At 48.0% G+C, this 18,981-nt stretch overlaps 1 protein-coding gene across 1 annotated transcript; it reads left to right on the forward strand.

Annotated features, from left to right (window-relative positions):
* The first annotated feature begins 870 nt into the window (after positions 1-870).
* LOC125713295 (max-binding protein MNT-like) lies at positions 871-18,939 on the forward strand. Its single transcript, XM_048984299.1, has 6 exons — positions 871-1,155; positions 6,746-7,238; positions 7,502-7,543; positions 10,019-10,130; positions 15,634-15,826; positions 16,006-18,939. The coding sequence occupies exons 1-6, from the start codon at positions 1,083-1,085 to the stop codon at positions 16,632-16,634; spliced, it is 1,542 nt and encodes a 513-aa protein (XP_048840256.1). The 5' UTR covers positions 871-1,082; the 3' UTR covers positions 16,635-18,939.
* The last annotated feature ends 42 nt before the right edge of the window (positions 18,940-18,981 follow it).

Genomic DNA, 18,981 nt, shown 5'->3' on the forward strand with positions numbered 1-18,981 from the left:
AAAGACACTTATTTCTGAATACCGTTATTTGGGAAGGAGGTTTATTGCAAATACCGACAAAACAAAAGCCCCTTCTGTTCTTTGCGTTTCGTCTGTCATGGGATAAGTCGTGCACCTAAAAAGGCGTATCTGAGCGCGAAACGCCGCCAAACTGAAACACGTACGACCTCCTCGCACTTGGTTACAGACCAGAGGGTGTGGCGGCGAATCGGCCGGCTTTGAAGGCGGCGGGTCAGCTCCATGCAGGTACATGCGGATGGGCACGGCCGAGTGGCTGCCCATGTGGACAGACACCATGCCTTGTTGTTCTGCACGGCGATTGGCTGCTAGGCATGAACATGTATAATCAAATGCAAATTTACCGCAAGTTAGGGCTGTTGCTACAACCCGGCAAGGTTCCCCTTCCCCTTAAAAACTGCCCGCCAGTGGAGAATTACAAATTGTTGTAGCATTTGATAGGTCAGCGCTTATTAGGAATGCGACTCTGATATCTCACATGTGCATTAAACAAAACCAAATGTTTCGCGTAAATAAAGCAATGTAATAATATAATAATGATGAGGAAAAACTCTCAGCACGGAATATAGGAATATATTCCCACAGCGCAAACGAATATGTAAACGGGGAAGCGTTTTCAACAGCAAATCGCTGGGTTAGATTTTTTTAACATGGTGAACCAAATATTACACGCGTTACTCTTCTGAATAGAACGCAATTCCCCCACATATTAGAAATGTTTCAGAGTCCAGTCCATTAAGTGCAACAATCCTAATCCGTATTTTTCCTACGACTGTGCTATCTTGGGGGGAGGGGGTGGTGATAACGTAGTGGTTACTGGGCGGGGATGGGGGGGGAGTGCTCTCTGAGCGGTATGCCTCTTGCCTTGTTATGTTTTCTGTTATTGCATCGCCATTTTGTTGCAACCCTTGAACGTGCCTGAAAGCCTTTTTACGAGGGGGATCCGGATACTTCTTCCCCATCCCGTAGACCGGAAAGGGGTCCTGCACTACAGCACAAAGCCGATCCCCCTCGGTGCATACCTGCCGTGTTCGCCTGCCAGTCAGAGACCGCAGAGGTACGAGATGAGCATCGAGACGCTATTAGAAGCAGCCAGGTTTTTGGAGTGGCAAGCCCAACAGCAGGAGATCACACGTGGTAAGTTGAGAGACCTTGGGTCAAGATGTATGCAAGAGGTGCTTCAGAACCGATTCTCCGGGATGGCTGCGGGTCTTCAGCGCGCCTGCTTGCCTAAAAAGCAAGACGGCTGTACATAGGTAGACTTGTGACTTGTTCGTGCAGCATGCTACATGTCAACTTGACGGTCACGCTCTTTGAACTATGCTATTTCGTGAATGACAGCTGAACTACTTGATGTGCAGCCAGTTATATTACGCAGCATCTACCCACCGAGCGCTTCTCTAGGGGTTTCCAGTTATTTCAGGCTGCATCTTCGGTAATTGGGTTGCCTATGTCAACGAGCACCCCCCCCCCAGTGCGATCGTCTGTGTGTGTGGGTGTTAGGTCATTCTCTTCGTGACACGATTTCACGTAGGTTTAGCACCTCTGCGGCTCGTTCCTACACATAAGCGTCTGGTGCAAATCGGCTTGCACGTACCCATGAAGTGCATGCGTCTAGCAAAGCGATGCCAGGGAGATCTCCGCCAGCCTTACATCACGTTAATCCCCCCCAGTTAGGCGAACGACTGCGAGCTACCATAACCGGCAAAAAGGCAGATATTCAAAGTCTAACTGAGCCATAGCTTTGCGTGTAAGTCGTTTGGAGGGCGGTAGCAAACGTATATATATATTTTTTTTTTACTGTAAAGTCTTGACGTAGGGCAGACTGACGAGCGGATTCAGTCAGTCTCCCGTCCAGCTGCTGCACACCGCGGGGGGTGAGGGGGGGGGGTAAGAACCATGTGCGTTTGCATTTGGATATCAGCGGTTTTTTATGTGGCGTTCATGCTATCATGCCGTGCTAGATGGGTTTTCAGGGGCTGATGACGTGTCGGCCCGTCCACTCCTACAAGGAGACACCGCGTGCTCGGGACCCGCCCCGCTCTGCACGTGCGCGTCGTGCTGCGTTGTGCCGCACTGTCGGATCGGTGCCGGGCGCGGGTCACGGAGGGGGGAGGATCTGGGGCAGTCGTGTGCTGCGCCGTTATATAACGCGTCTTCTCTTGCATTAAGAAGATACAGAGGGATTTGTGACCCTGCGGTATTAGGGAGGATTTTGCGCCTGGGATACTTGGTCACCCTGGCCGTGAAACGTTTGCTGGGGCTGCTGTAGCGATGACGGCCTGAGCGAAGAACGATTTCCGCGGTTCAGATCCGCAGTACGCGGCTGCGTTGTGACGCACTTGTCACAGATGCGGGAAGGCAGGGTGCTTGTAGGCAGGAAATGCCTCTGCGAAACGTGTTAGGACAAACTTTCACAATGAGTCCACAGAAGTAATTGCCCTCAGGCAGTTTAAGATGCTCTTAAACAAAATCGGGGTTTACTTTCGTGAAAGTACCAGGGAAGTCTTTATTTCAGAGGTGTCTACATGTAGTTATCTAACGACAAATAGATACACTGCCATGTGGCAGTGACATTTTGAGAGCTCCCAGTAATGACTGGTCACAGACTGGGTGCTTAATATCCCATGAATTTTATTGGTTTATTTTTTAAAATATATGAGTGTAATTGTGTGCTTTTTCTTAAGTGGATTTATAGGAAATGTGCTCTGAACAGCAGTGATCTGTTGGAAGCAGGCACTCTGGAATCCTGTGTCCAGTCTGCAGGATTGGGCTCGTCGCCTTTTGCGTTCATGTGGAGGGCCGCTCCTCTGTGTCTGCTGATTCTATTGGCACTGCTTCCATGGCAACCCCCGTCTCCCCAAACCCCTCTGTTCCTTTTTTTTTTTTTTTGCCCCCCTCCTGTTCAGAAAGCTTGCACTGATTGGCTGTGCTGCAGTAATTGGGTGGGAGTGGAAGGCAGGCCTTCACAATGTGCAGTGACGTGATTGGCTGCTGGCGCTTCTTGGAATTCCGTTGGCCTGCCCTCCTTGCGTCTCCACTCGTGTTGAACACCTTCCTTTGTCTGGAACGTACTCTTCTCCTCCGCCAGTCAGCAGTGCTATTTCTCAAGCAGAGAACTTCGGTTTATTTTAGGTCTGTTATTCTCTGCTAGAGTGTCTCGCTGCAACTGGCAGTGAATTTTACTGCTTTAGTGGTCCTGTAAGGTGATATTGATTGCAGGTCCCATTCAGAGTGCTGTTTTGGGCTGGTATTCATGGTCCCTGATGCTGTCATTGCTCCCAGTGACACCCACTCATGTTCCTGTATGCTTTGCCTAGTTTGGGACAGCTGGTACCAGGCCTGCCCAACTACGTAAATATAGAAAGTGTTTTTCTTTGGGTTACAGTGGGGCAGTAAGCCGAGCGATATTTCGACCCTAAGTATCGCAGTGTGTAGGGTGCAGTGTATTGTGGGACAGAAGCTGCTGCCCCTCACCCCACCCCGGCAGTGTCGCTGTGTGTGGGGCTTCCCTCAGACTGCAGACACAAAGTGCCGCTGTGTGGCTCCGGTTCTGTCGGCACGCGTGACCTTGGTCTCCGCAGCTGTCGCAGCACTGCTGCACAGCCCGGGATACGGATCCCCAGGTGAACTCTGGTTTGCTATGGTAAACTGTACGTCTGGCTGGCCACCATGAGTCTGTCACTAAAGTATATGCTTCAATATTATGATTATTACTAAAGCTTGCAGTTCTTATATTCTGCTCTGTATTTAGACTCAAATCTAAATTATTACGGTATAATACTGCTACTAGTAATGATGATGATGACAATGCACTCATTCTGACCGGGGTGTACCCTTGCCTCGTGCCCTGTACTTATCTAGCTGAATGAGTATATTATTATTATTATTGTTGTCCATCCATTTTCCAAACCGCTTATCCTACTGGGTCGCGGGGGGTCCGGAGCCTATCCTGGAAGCAATGGGTATAGGCAGGGAACAACCCAGGATGGGGGGCCAGCCCATCGCAGGGCACACTCACACACCATGCACTCACACACATTCACACCTATGGGCAATTTAGCAACTCCAATTAGCCTCAGCATGTTTTTGGGGGGGGAAACTGGAGTACCCGGAGGAAACCCCACGACGACATGGGGAGAACATGCAAACTCTACACACATGTGACCCAGGCGGAGACTCGAACCCGGGTCCCAGAGGTGTGAGGCAACAGTGCTAACCACTGCACCACCATGCCGCCTCTGTTGTTGTTGTATTCACCGTAATTAAAGTGTCCTGAAAATTCCCTGTCCCATCTGGTATTACCGCACTCTAAAGGTTGATATTTTGTAATGTCATTTTCCCAGAATGCTCCAAACTGTCACTGATCTTTAAATCGGCTCACGTCCCACAAGCCTAATTTGGGACGTGCCCCTTTGTGTGTGCCCAAGTAAGAGGCTTAGTGACGCATGCGGGTCTCGTGCTGCGCCGAACCTGGACCGACGGCGACTCCGAGTTATGTGACCCCCTTCCCCGCGCCCGTCAGTGCTGCTATGATCCAGGATTCACTGCTTCACCGCACTGTTGTCATGTTGCCTAGAGACCGGGGCTGGATGTCCGTCATAATGGCAATATGCCTTAGTCGGGGTTGGCTGCTTATAAGGATGATTTTGGCACACAGATTGGATGCGATTCATCCTGGATGGGCCCAGGGCCTGTGGTGCCGTTGACTAGGGGTGTACTGACGTAGAAATGTTGGCCAATACCGATAACCAATATATTTCTGCCTAATATTCCCGATAACCGGCTAACCTCCGAGTTCCAAAAATCTGTAGTGAAACTGATCTTGCTGACATTACTTTTTAAGATCTCATGAGTGTGGGTACCAACCACGTCGTGTAATGCAGTCAGTGAGACATCAGCCCAATTGGAGACTGTAACGAGGTTTTAAGTGGTGAATGAGCTGAATAAATCCCTCATCTTCCTCTGGAAAATGGTTCAAAGATTGATGCAATCATCTTCATTATATTAGTAGTTCTGTCTTTGTCTCTGGTATCTCTAACTCTGAATATAGACTGAAGTCTTAATATCGACCAGTAATATTAACCAATATCGACACATTGGACCAATGCTGACATCTTGGTTTTTAATGTACATCAGCTGATACCGATATTTAAATTGACATATCGTACATCTCTACTACTGACAATAAGTAGTCCAAGACAATTAATTCTGTAGGTCTGTGATGAACCGTGGGTGTTTTTTAGGATTTTAGCTCACCTGTCCGGTTTCAGCTTTCTCCTCTGTCCTCCTGTCCGTCTCAGGAAACACGCCCCTTGGGTGCAGAGAGGCAGAAGTGAAAGAGAGCTTCTGTTTCCCTAAAAGAGGCTGTTGCCGTGTCGACCAGCCAGTGTGTCCAAGGCACCGGCAGCAGACGCAGATCACAGAATTGTTGCGAACGGGAGTCTTTCTGGGATGGGAATCTGCTGAGCGCGCGGACGCTCAGGTTCCGTTTTTGGTTTCGCTGCGTTAATCCTGCCCCTGTATCGGGCCTAAGTGCCGTGGATTGTCAGGACCACGCGCCTGTCTACATACGTGCGGCCCTGTTTTGTCGTGGGATTTACATCTGAAAAGGTTGCTGGCTTCATTTCCAATTCTTGTGGTCCTGATGGACGTGGACGTGCTCCACGCAGGGCAGTGGCAGTCGGGCTTAATCTTGGGAGTAGCGGTATACCGACGTGCAAATGTATTTTTGTCTGCTATAACCAATACCGATATCCAGCTAACCTCAGAGCCACTTGTGTGTGTGTGTGTGTGTGTGTGTGTGTGTGTGTGTGTGTGTGTGTGTGTGGGGGTGGGGGGGGAGGGTTAACATTATGTCTTTTTTTTATTTTGTGGACAACGAAAGATCATTGTATGGCCAGATTTATTAATGAATTTAAAAGAAATCCGCAGGCCGTATAAAACTGTCCTGCAGGCTGGTACTTTGAGACGTCGTCTAAGTAAGAGTCGACCACCCACCCTGTATCGAGAAATAAAATGCTGCGTCCCATTTTGAACCTAATCCAGGACGAGATTTTTTCCTGTATTTTTGGACCACGCGATTGATCGGCCCCTCCCCTGTTCAACAGACAGTGAGACATCAGCCCACTTTGGAGACTAATGAGGTCCTGAGTGCTGAATGAGCCGACAAAATCCCTCGCCCTCCACTACTGAAAATGGCCGATTGTCTAACGCAGTCATTTCTGTTATTGTAGCAGCTATGTCTAGTTATGTATTGTGGAGTTATGGCTCTGGTACTGTTTACTTTGAATACTGATAACTGTTAAATATCAGCCAAGAGTGACACATCAGACTGATGCTGATATCTTGATTTATAACAAATATCGGCATATACCGATATATTTCCTCTATATATTGTGCACCTCTATTTGAGAGAGAACTTGTCTAGTTTTCACATTCTGTAGGTTCTGTGTGACAGAGATAATGTGGTAAATAACAGAGCAGTGTTAACGACGGGCATGCGGATGCCTGCGGCTTCCATGGAGAGTCTGAGGTCAAAGGTCAGGCTGCATTGCTGGTTTGTGTCCGTTCCTGGAACACTCTGCTGGCTCGATTCCCAGATGGGGGTGTGTTACTCTGCCCCCCACCAACCCACCTTCTAGTCACAAACCTGGACAAAACAGTCCTGGTATAAACACAGGGTTGTTTGGCTCCTAACTGGTTGCACTTTCTCTTTCCTCAAAAGGAGAAGTGCGGGAGAAGGTAACCCTAGAGCGGGAGGCGGAGCAGAGATGTTCAGAAGTATCCTCATTGGTCCAGCCTGTGAGGGTAAACCATGTGACCTGGGCGGAGGAATCGCACCTGGAGGTCCGCCCCTCTCTGGTGCCGCCCCCCCCGCTCCCACCGCCGCCGCCCCCCATGCCCATCGCCGTCATCCCGATTCCTGTGGTATCGGCTCTCCCGCTGCCCGCCCCTGGGCAGGATGTCCTGTCTTCCTCGCCTCAGCAGCGCCCCCTTTTGGCGCAGGTGAAGACAGAGGTGGGGCCCCTGATGGATTCCGGGAGCCCTCAGCCACAGAACCAGCAGCTGCGGTCCCACCCCAGTGCTGTGGTAGCGGGCTCCCAGCATGCCTTGCTCCCTGGCTCTGCCATCATGCAGGGGCAGGTGGCGCCGGTGGGGCGGCCCAGTCCAGTGCTGGAGGACACCCGGCAGCAAGACATGAGGAGGAGGCCAGGGGGGTACGTGAGCATGCCTGTTTGTGCTTCTTGGAGAAAACGTGTTTCAGGGATTCGCATAAGGCTGGACTTGTTATAACAGAGTTTAGCAGAGTCTTGAGAGGTGCAGACCGTAGCCTCAGATGGTTTATTCATCTGAATGAGCCAGACTCGGGCACAGTGGCAATGCTGAATCTGCACAGTTGCCGGGCAGCTCTGACGTCCTCCTTCACAGCGCGTGTTTGGTTTGATGAAGTAACGCCTCGTGTTGTTTCCTGTTCTGGCAGGGCTGGGACTCGTGAGGTGCACAACAAACTGGAGAAAAACAGGTTAGTCAATCCCAGCTTTGTGACCTGGCTGGATAGGAGCGGGTAGTAACGTGAAGCTGGGCTTGTGACCTTGTGGGGCTGTTGCTGTGTCATCATCTTAACTGCGGTTTAGCAGCACAGTAAAGCGGATTCGGTTTTTATCAGGAGTTTAGCACTCAGCTGTGTGTTGACTTCCTGATCGCCGTGTTAAAATAACTACCGCTGAACCGGGTGTACTACGAAAACAAACTTTACTGCAATTTGACATTGGCATTGCATATAAGAAGAAGTATAGAGCATAGAGCAATATTCTATACATAGAGCTACGACTACAATGCAAATACGTCTTACAAGAAGACAGTCAAATTTGAGTCATTAATTCAGGTGAGGGTTAGGCCTGCCATTAACATCACTTTGACTTAAATCATTTCATTTAATTAACTTTCTATGATTCCTGTATGTCAAAATAATCGCTGCTAAAACAAAGATTAGACCCATCGCTTCGTCGCATCTTCTTACATAATACAGTACATACTAACCGTATAATATTACTTTTTTGCAAACGTGGGACTCAACAATATTGAAAAGTTGACCTTGCAGTATTTAAAATTTTGCAGTGTTTAGGAGATGAAAATGAAATGTATCGCCAAGTACCTATCAATGGAGTGTCAGATAAGTTGGTGGTATTTTCGTTAGTCATGGCAACGGACACACAGCAGTGCCGAAAATGACTTTTTCTCAATATCGTCTCTATGAGATACAAAATATAGCAGCAGATGAATGTCTTTTTGTGACCGGTTCTTGTTTACTTTTCTTTTAACTCCATTTTAAATTTCATTTTCATTTTTAAGTCCAAAGCTGTGCCGTCAAACTTTCAAGTGATTATCATTTATTTTTATTTTACTTTTATTTTTTAATTTTTTAATAAAAGCATTTTACTACATAATGTTGGGAAAAAAAACATCACAACTGCAAAAATCGCTAAATTATGTTTTCTTCGACCGAGTTAAAATGTTTTAGCACAACTTGATAGTCTTAATCCAGCAGACTACTGGGGTCCTTGCTGTTTGAGAACTGCCTGTGCATGGAATACCATGGCGATATTCACCCCGCTCATTGTGCAAGCTGAGAGCGGTGTAGTGTCACAGTCGGCAGCGCCATCGCCGCACACCCCCACGTTATGCGTGTGGAGTTCGCATACTCTCCCCGTGCATGTCGTCTTTGGTTTCTTTCCACTGTCCGAAAACATGCAACTAGAGCGTGACCAGGTATGCACCATGCAGTGGGTGGTTGGTTCCTGCCTCGAGCCAATTGCAATATATTATATTATATTAAATATAATGATTGCTTGATGAATCGTCAGATTTATTGGTAGATTACTCTATTGTTGATATAATCGACAGTGACAGTACTACAGTTGTAAAGTTCCAAAATATAATAGCCTTTTTGGTATATGCACTATTGTGTCATTCTAACTTTTTTAAAAGTCATTAATGGAAATAAATGTTTTTGGTGATATTTCAAGAAATGCATGGCACCTGCATGCCAATATTTTTTTAGTTATTTTAATATGCTGTTCTTCATAGTAGAGTACTAATGGTGTTTTTTTTTTTTTTTGAGGGGGGGAGGCTGAATTGGAAGGACAGTTATATTAATGCTATGTTTTTGTTTCGCTAACAAGACTTGCTCATCCCCTTCATGCCAATAGCCTAACAGACTACTTACTTTTTCTGTAGTCGATATTCTGCAGTGCAACATGCAAATAAGACAGACACATTAGTACGCACTGTGCAGTGTGGCAAGTGCAATGTAATACATTAATGAAAAATGAATGCTGTCCATTCATAAAAAACAAAAACTATTCAGGCCAGTGCCTTAATATTATGCTAATTACAGTTTTTCTCCTTAAACCTCAGTTAAACCCCACGTTTCAGTTAAACCCTTGATAAGGTGCAGGAAAAACTAATATTTCTTGTTGGGTTTATCTCTAAATGGCACGCAGTTTTGTTTTAGCCAATACGGTAGTATACGAATTAAACCTCAGAAGTTGCATTTAAGAAACCACATGACTCGGTCAAGTTTAAACTTGTTAAACTTGAAACCATTGGTTAGTTAATCATGGAGCAATAGCCCCTGGGAGCCAGAGTCTTAGGAAGTGTCTGCTGTTGGGTATTTCGGAGAAAGGAACAGTAAGAGTGTTTGGAGCGTGAAATCGACTGGATTTCGCTCAGCATACGGGCACCCCAGCCGTTACTGCCCAGTTTCTGCTGTCGAAGATCCTCCTTGCATCCCTTTGTTAGAATGTAGGTCACACTTCAGTTAATGGGATTCTTGTACTTCTGTGTTTGGCGGAAGCCGCTGTACTCTTTGGGGGTCACGTGGTTCCATACATGTTTTGTCCGTGAGCTTGTGGGTCATTAGACGGGGCCACATGGGCACCGCTGAGCATGCTGGGATATCCCCTTCGGCTGACCAGCCGCCTGCTCTCCTCCGCAGGCGCGCACATCTGAAAGAGTGTTTCGAGACCTTGAAGAAGAACATCCCTAACGTGGACGAGAAGAAGACGTCCAACCTGAGCGTGCTGAGGAGCGCCCTGCGCTACATCCAGGTGAGCGGCCACATCTCCAGGCGTTTTCCGCGGGTCGTGGCTCTGCTGCCGCGAGGTTCCTCATCATTCTCTCTCTTTCACGCTCCTCAGTCCCACCCCCCCCCCGCCTCTCACTTTGAGAGCAGCTCATTCCCCCGTCACACTACTGTAATCCTGCGTTCGATTATCTCTGTCCGAGTCGGAACTCGGATGAAGACGTCACAAAAAAAACGTCACTTCCCGTCGGAAACATACCGCTTTTATGACGTCGATGTCGGACTAATGGTGCGTTCCATTTGGCCTCGGAACTCGGATTCCGAGTCTGAATCAGAAGTGACGACGTGCGCGCTCCCATTTCTCGGAGAGCCGAGAAATATCTCAGAGCAGCACAGAGGATCCCGAGTTCAGAATTCAAGATGGCTGAACCCTTTATTAACAGAAGGGAAAGTTGTAGTATTTAAGCACTGCTTCTCATTTGTGGCTCATTAAATCGGTCGCACACGCTTTACCATCTAACTTATGTGTGGACGTGTTGTACGGAGTTTTATACGTAAAGCACCATGCGTAATGTATTATCAACTGATATTATAACAATGGCTAACAATTAACTGGGGTAGAATTAGATTTCATGATTAGTCGGATTATTTGTCGGATTTAAGGTCGTTCGGACTAATTGTAAGTGAACGAAGATAAAGGCCATTTAAACTAAGGTACCTTAAATCTGACAAGTTGTTTTTGCTAAGCAAAAAATCTTGTTTTTCACATGGGTCCATGGTATTGCTACTTCTCTGGCAAATGGAGCGCGTCTGACTCTGTTTTCCTGAGGTTTTAGCGGATGTGATGTAATCTCGGAATCTGAAAATCGGATCCCAAGGCAAATGATACGCACCAAGAATTTTGTTGTCCGGGTTTCCTCTTTGACATCATTTCAACATGGTGGCTTACACAGTCTACAGTAATTCTATTTTATAACTATTTAAAAATGTTTATTTTGTTACATTTATAACTATTAATACATTTAATTGCACATGTTCGATTTAGGGAATACCATATCGTGACCGTAAACAGTATCCTAGCAGCAATATCAGATTTTTACCAGACTTGTTAGTGTGTTTTGTTTGTTTGTAGTTTGTTTGCCTCTCGAACAAAAGAATATCGCTGTGAATGTACTACAGTATTTTCTAAAGCTTTAAATGTGGTTTGACTAGTTTTGTGTTTCTAGTTTGTTTGTGTCTCAGAAAAAATAATCTTACTCCAAATCTGCTAAAATACAAAGCAACAACACACAACAGCGTGTCCATGGAGGCAGCCATGTTTGTTCCGGGATGTGGTAGCTCGAACGGGAGATTGTCGGACGTGATGTCACTGAATCGGAATTTCCGAGTTCCGAGAGATAGTCGACGCACCATGAAGACCCCCTTCCCCCCCCAAACACCTCGCATGTGTTCTGCAGGACTGTACCAGCCTCATCTTTAGCCTAACCAACCTTAATTTCCTATCGCTGGGTAAAGTCTAGCAGCCGCATTACCACGCAGGCAGAGAGGGGGCAATATTGGGGCGATGCGTTAAACATGTTAAACACGTTTTATACTAATGTGGCATGTACACGTATAATAACACAGGCAGTAGTCATTCCAGAGCCGATGGCTATTTGACTCGCCTTTGTCTCTCCTCTTTACCTTCCACTTTATTTCTTTTTCCATTCTTTTATTCTTTCTCCCTTTTTCATGTATTATTCTGTATGAATGATGTAGTAATGTATTACAGTGTGCCCATCACTTCTGCCCACAGGCAACTCTGCTGTGAAAGATGCTATATAAAAATATAATGAATTGAATTGAATGTGCTCCTTGAGGTCAGACACTCGCTCTGTCACCCTGCCCACTCCCCCTTTTGTGAGGGGGATTTCGGAAGCAAGACTCTGGTTTAACTCCCTGTTCTGCCGTGGCCCCGGTGGGTCGTCTCAGACTCTCCCTCTGTTACCGAGCGCGATAGGTGGATTCTAAATGTCCCTTTTGTACTATTTGGGCATCGTTTGGTTTATGGAGGTTGCAGATGGCATAGCGTAGTGAGAACCGGTGACCTGCATAAATAATATCAACCTCAGGGAGTGTCTGTGATGTCGGGGAACCATTTTATGTTGCGGGGTTCCTGTTCGTGACGCCGCGATGCCTGTGCGAGTTCAGCACTGTAGCCCTTTAAGCCTTCCCCGGGCGCCCTTCTCCATGTGAGCTCTGAGCACATGGCTAGCTGCAGACGGGTGACGTCACCTCAGCCCCGCTGAGTCTGAGCACGTGCGGAACAGACCACTGCCGCAGAGGTTAGGGGGGGAGGGAGGCAGGGCTTGAGGAGAGGGGGAGGGGCGCGGACGCGCGTGTTTGACAGCACCGGCTTGTCTGCAGGGTCTCTAAGCCCCCATCCCTTTCGGTTTAATTCTGTTTATGTTTGTACATTTTTGAAATGTCAATTCGGTTTTATTTTTGCACGGATAAGGCTGGGAGGGTGTCGCTGAGGGCCCCCTTGCGCTATTGAGTGGCCCGGAGGCTCGATAAGCTGCCTTTGGCCCTCCGTCTCTCACCCTCCCTGGACGCTGGCCCACTCCTTCTTACGAAGTCGCCCCCATGGGGCAAGTGGAGTGTGTCAACAAGGTGATTTCTCCTTTAGTTCGGGGTATATCAGCACACTCATCTCTCTGTGTTCCGGCCTCCCACTCCCCCTTCATTTCTCTCCCTGTGCCTCCCTCTCCGATTCTCCCCCCTCTCCCGCCCCCCCTCCGTACCTCACGGTATCTCTGCGCCCATGTCCGTCACCGCGGCAGCACAGCTCGGTCTGTCTTTGCAGAGTCTGCCCGCGTCTCTGACCTGTGATTGGGTCCCCACGACGCTCAGATATGGTCAAGGCGACTGATCTCCTGCACCAAACAGAAGGTGGCTTCCCCATATTCCTTCCCTCCTCTCTCTGTCCAGTGACGGCTGTCTCCACACCTTGTGTGCGTTCCTCGCCTAATTGGCTGATGGTCCCTCTCCCCTTTGGGGTGTGCTCGCGTCAGTAAATAATCAGGCACCTGGGGATATTACCTGGTGTGAATTAGAAGGTAACAATGGTGGGCATCATTTGCTGAGGACATCTGTCCCTTCGCTTACTGTGGCGTTATAAGCAAATAAAATCCTGTTGTCCTCTATATGGGACAGAAACCTCTCTTTATGTCGGGCGAAATGGTTTTTTTTTCCCCCGGCCGTGTGGAACAAAAGGTCTTTTCTGTGATGCTTTCGTTCTGTGAAAGGGCTTCAAAACCGTACAAGCACTTTGTTCTCTCGGCCCTTTTTGAGAGCCCAGATGTGTCTCACTCCTCTTTCCTGCACTGGCCCTCACACGCAGAAATTGGTCTGAGACTCTCTCCGTCGTCATACGCACATCATTGTATTGTAACAATTAATGTGTAAAGTGGTAAGAGAATAGTCTTCATTGTCATTGTACAGGACAATGAAATTGAAAATGCTACTCCCAATTAGTGCGAACTCAACAAATAACACGCAATAAAAATAAAAATTCAATAAATGTAGCAGTTTAATAGCAACATGTACGTATGAAAGATTTGAATCTATCTCTAGCAGTTACTTATTGTAACCATACAATAAGTGTGGCATTTTAGGATATCGTATATGCTACTTTGTCACTATTACAATATAACATGGTAGATTTGGTGTGAAGTCATACTCATAGAGTGAGGTGTGTGTTCTGTCTTTTTTTGGTGTCCTCTGGCCCCCACCTTGCTGTGGCAAGCAGGCCCATGGGAAAGCCAGGAAAGCAGTGTTCCCTCCCCCTGAAGGTCGTACAGCTTCTGGCTCCAAATTTTTAGGTTTTTTTTTTTGTCTGGTTGGTACTGTCTGCTGGTGCAGTGGTCTCTCCTGAATAGCTGCTATGGGGGCACTGTGGCTTGGGGGTGGGGGACAGGATTCTGTTTGTGTGTAAAGGTTAATTAGTCTGTCTATGTATCCACAGGTGTGTCTGTGGGGGGCGGGGGGCTGCAGTGAGATCTAGCTGCAACCTACTCATTGTGAAGGTGGTTGCTGGGGAAACTAGGATGGCTTCTAGTTGTTGTCTTGGAAACAGGCGGGGGAGCCTGGAGTCTCAGGGCAAAGGGCCTGGTGTCATTCGCAGTGACGCCAGTGCCGAAGAGGAACCTTTTGGTTCTGTTTTACAGTGAGATGCCGACTGACTCATTAGTCGGGGACAACTTTTAGTCACTCCGAAGCCTTCTGTCCTCCTCTGATCAACCATGCGTACTCCCGTGTTCCTCTTTCTCCTGACAGTCTCTCTGGCTGTGAGGGGTCATGCAGGTGTGTGTGTATATTTTGGTGGGGTGGGGGGGGGGTGATCACAGATCAGGCCGCGCTTATGGTGTGTTTGTTTTTCTCTCGGAACTCGGAAATTCTGAGTTCAGTGTATTCACGTCCAACAATCTGCTGTTCGAGCTGCCACATCTCGGAACAAACATGGCTGCCTCCATGAACACGCTGTTGTGTGTTGTCGCTATGTATTTTAGCAGATTTGGAGTGAGATTATTTTTTCCAAGAGAAACACGAACTAGTCAAACCACATTAAAAGCTTTATAAAATATTGTAGTACACTCATAGCGATGCTCTTTTGTTCGAGAGGCAAACAAACTACAAACAAACCAAAGACACTAACGAGTCTGGTAAAAATCTGATATTGCTGCTAGGATACTGTTTACGGTCAGGATATGGTACTCTCTAAATCGATGTTGAATATAAATGTTGAGTATGTAAGCCGCCATGTTGAAATTACGTCCGACATCAACATCGTAAAAGAGGCGTGTTTCCAACGGGAAGTGACGTTTCGTGACGTTTTCATCCGAGTTCCGACTCGGAGAGAAATAATCGAAATCGCCATAAGGGAAGCTCTGACACGCCCCCTCTGCACCCGCCGGTGAACATACCTGTTTTAATAGAGTATCTCTAGGCTCCTTATGACTTTAATTCTCTTAAACACACACACACTCACACACAATTTTAGACCTTTTCTTGTTTTTTCTTAGCGGCCTTAGCTGCCCTGTCCGTGTGACCTGTTTGGCTTTCTCGTGTCAGCTGACAGCAAACTAGGTCATTAGCTGCCTGAGTTCAATGTTTCCCTTTCGCCCTGCTGTTTGTTTGGGAGACACAGGGACAGGTGTGTGTCTGTGTGTGTATGGAAGCCTTAATGATGTGGGGAGTTGCCTTCACAGAGCGGTGGCTGGTTTGTAGTTCTCTACAGGATTTGCCAGCGCGGGAGACGCAGTATAACAGACTGATCCTGTCATGCTGGTTGTTAATCCTCGGCTGAGGTTGTACCTGTTACACCTGTAGGGCTGTGAGATTGTTAAGGCAGGCGCACATGAACTGTGACGCAGGAAAACCACACTGAGGCGTGTTCAGGCCTACTGAAGCTTGCTGTGTAGTCAGCCGGGCAACAGGTGGCGCTAGAGGGAAATCCACCCCCCCCCGACCAGTCTTTGTGCTTGCAGATGCTGAAGAGGAAAGAGAAGGAGTTTGAGCACGAGATGGAGCGCCTGGCGCGGGAGAAGATCGCCACCCAGCAGCGGCTGGCGGAGCTGCGTGACGAGCTGAGCCAGTGGGTGGACGGCATGGAGATCGAGCGGCTGCTGCGGCAGGCAGCGCAGCCCGAGGACGACCAGGCCTCCACCTCCACCGCCTCGGGTAGGCAGGCCAGACGCTCGGGGCAGTGACAGCATGGCCAGAGCCGGTGTGATCAAGGGCAGAGAAGTTATAGACAAATGATGAAATTTGTTTTATGTTATTTGTCACTTTTGCAAAGGTTATTTTCTCTTCTTTTCTCTGGCTGGACTGACTGGGCGTTTTTCTGATCTCTCTGCCAGAGGGCGAAGACAATCTGGACCAGGATGAGCACATTTCCACGGCATCCGTCGCCACTGCACCCGTCTCTCTCCCCAAAGCCCCCCAGAAGCCACCGGCCCCCATAGTGGCTGCCGTCTCCCTCCAACATCCAGCCCCACCCCCTGGAATACTGGCCCCACCCCCTGGCCCCGCCCAAGCTATGGTTGCCCACCCGCACCTAGTCACCCAACCTACGGTGATCGCCCATGCGGCCTCAGCCTCGCACGCTTCTGTCATTCAGGCCGTGAGCCATGTGATCCAGGCTGGTCCCAAGCATGTCGCTCACATAGCTCCATCTTCCTCCTCATCCTCCTCTGCCTCGGCCTCCACCCCCATCGGTCACATCACGGTGCACCCGGTGACTCACCTGGGCACCACCTTGTACCCGCAGCCCCCTGCAGCTGCTGCCGTGGTCAGCCATATCGCACACACTCTGAGCCATGCACAGGTGAATGGTTCGGGCCCTGCCTCTGGCCCCCAGGCCACCGCCCTCGTAGGCAAACAGCAGGTGGTGTCACGTCACCCACAGCTGGTAGGGGGAGCTGTGCTCAACCCTGTCACCATGGTGACCATGCCCTCCTTCCCTGTCAGTGGCCTGAAATTGGCTTAAGGAGGAGGAGCCTGAATCTGGCTTAAGGGGGAGGAGCCTGAATCTGTCTTAAAGGGGAGGAGCCTGTATCTGGCTTAAGGGGGAGGAGCCTGCAGACTTAAGTGCACATAGACTTCCAGACAGATGGAACACACGCACACACACATCGACTGGAACTGATGGAAATTCAAAACCACAGATTTGGATAGAATCATGAACCGCATTAAAAACTTTACATTCCAAAAAAAAAAAATCTATTTTTGTCAAAGATGTATATGAAACGGTCTGTGCACACATTTGGGTTTGTGACGTGCATATGTGGAGTTGGACGCCTGTTATGGGGGGAGGTGAAGCGTTACCCAGACTGGCTTGTTTAGCTCGTTTGTGTGTCGTATGCTTTCTGCTCTTCATCATTCTGCATTTGGTTACGTGGGTTTTACAGTGTACAGTGGCATGGTATCTCCGTTGCATAGTTTCACTGTGGGCAGTCATGTGATCTGAGACTCAGGTGGTTTCACTGTGCATGGTCACATGATCTGAGTCAGGTCATGATTCCATGATATTTTTTTTTGACCAAGGTGTGTGTAATTTCTCTTGGGTTATTATCTGGGTAGGCAAATACAGAAAAAATCTTACAAAATATGTTGGATGCAGGTTGAATGTTGAAGTCTGAATGAAGACAAAGTCTTGATAATTGTACTCCTTGAAAAAGATATCTGCAGTTAACGTGCCTCTGGCACAAGCCTTACCCTCGGTCCACAAACGCTGTGTGTCGCCCTCGCGCCTTCAGTGTGACCAATAATGACCAGATTGTTGGCGGTCACAGCCTGTGGCCATGTGTTGTGGAGTGTCGCGCTCCTGCCCTCTTCTGTCCAGAGGGTGTTACTGCGCCTCATGCGGCACATCATGACTGTGAGTTGGTTTTAGGCGTGCAAAACAGCTTGATCGCGATGTATAGAGGTCTGACCGAAGGGATACTGGTTCCGCTCCCTTTTCAGGCTGTTTGCCTGGCTTTATAAAGCGCGGTTTCCCAAACCAGTCCTCCCAGCTTCTTGTCAGACAGCCCGCATTTTCGTGGGAGTTGAGAGGGAGCAAAAACGTGGACTGTTCGGGGGTCCCCAAGGGGCGGGTTGGGAAACTGCTGTGAAGAACCTTGACCTGCAGACTGTGCTGTGCTGCAGACGGCTGCGTCTGACTGCTCACTGGACTGCTCACTGGACTGCTCACTGGACTGCTGCAGTTGGACACAAGGTTGTAGGCTGGCCCACCCCCTTAATGTTCCTCCTTCCCCAGTCCTCTATGAAGGGAGATACAAACACTACCCTCTGGGGTGAAATGGTATAGAGCAGTGTTTCCCAACCCAGTCCTCGGGGACCCACAGATGGTCCTTGTTTCTGCTCCCACCCCAGCTCCCTGACAGACAGTATAGATTTTTGCTTCCTCCAGCTGGGAGGCAGCAAAAACGTGGACTGTCTGTTGGTCCCCCAAGGAACGGATTGAGAAACACTGGTATCACGGAATGGGGGTAACTGCCTGGTGTACGTACTGGTGTAGTTAGTTTTGCTGTTAACCTTCTTCTGGTTGATAGACACTACCAAGTGACAAATCTCCTTCCATGTCACAGAGACGAGAAGATTCCAGCAGATTCGAAGCTGTACGGCCTTGTCCCCCGTCCCTGACCCCTTCCTTCCCACATGTTCCAGCATCACTTCGAATCATACAGTGTGATTTGGAGTTACTGGTGTGTCAGCTTGGTGCGTATGTTTGGGGGTGGGTTCGGTAGGGCGACTATGATTTACACCAGCTGCAGTGCATAGCTATGACAAAACGGGCCCAGTCTGCGTGTACGTGTGTGTGGTGGAAAAGCCAGTCTTTCTTTTCGAAATCTGTGCTCTGAATTTTTTAAAGCATAATGCCCGGAGTTCAGTTGTGAGTTTTATATTAGTGTGAAGTTAAGTGTGAGTATATGCACATATTGACATGTTTGTGTGTATGCTTTAAGCTTTAATCATTGCCTGTTTTTGCATGTAGATTGCAGAGTTTTATTTTGATTTTTATTTTTATTTTTTTGGGGGGGGGGGGGGGACCATGTACAATTATGGAGAACAATAAGGTCACTTTTACAGACCTCTTTCCACTTTAACAATGCATATATATAAATATATATATATAAAATTATATATATAATTGTTTTCCCTATGGAGAAAGTTTAAGTTATGTATCGCCTGTAAATTCTGGGCTGCATCTAACTGTCCATTATGTTTAAAGAAGAGAAAAAATGGAATTATAATCATGAAGATTCTTAATAAATATTATTACATTTGCAGCAATGGTTGTATGACATCATCGTTTCCAAAATGATCTGACC

Source organism: Brienomyrus brachyistius, chromosome 18 (genome assembly GCF_023856365.1).
Source record: "Brienomyrus brachyistius isolate T26 chromosome 18, BBRACH_0.4, whole genome shotgun sequence".
NCBI lineage: Eukaryota > Metazoa > Chordata > Actinopteri > Osteoglossiformes > Mormyridae > Brienomyrus > Brienomyrus brachyistius.

Coding starts and splice junctions, on each gene's coding strand:
- LOC125713295 (XM_048984299.1), top strand. CDS start 1,083: ATGAGCATCGAGACGCTATTAGAAGCAGCCAGGTTTTTGGAGTGGCAA. Junction 1,156..6,745: donor ACAGCAGGAGATCACACGTG/GTAAGTTGAGAG, acceptor TTTCCTCAAAAG/GAGAAGTGCGGGAGAAGGTA. Junction 10,131..15,633: donor GCGCCCTGCGCTACATCCAG/GTGAGCGGCCAC, acceptor TTGTGCTTGCAG/ATGCTGAAGAGGAAAGAGAA.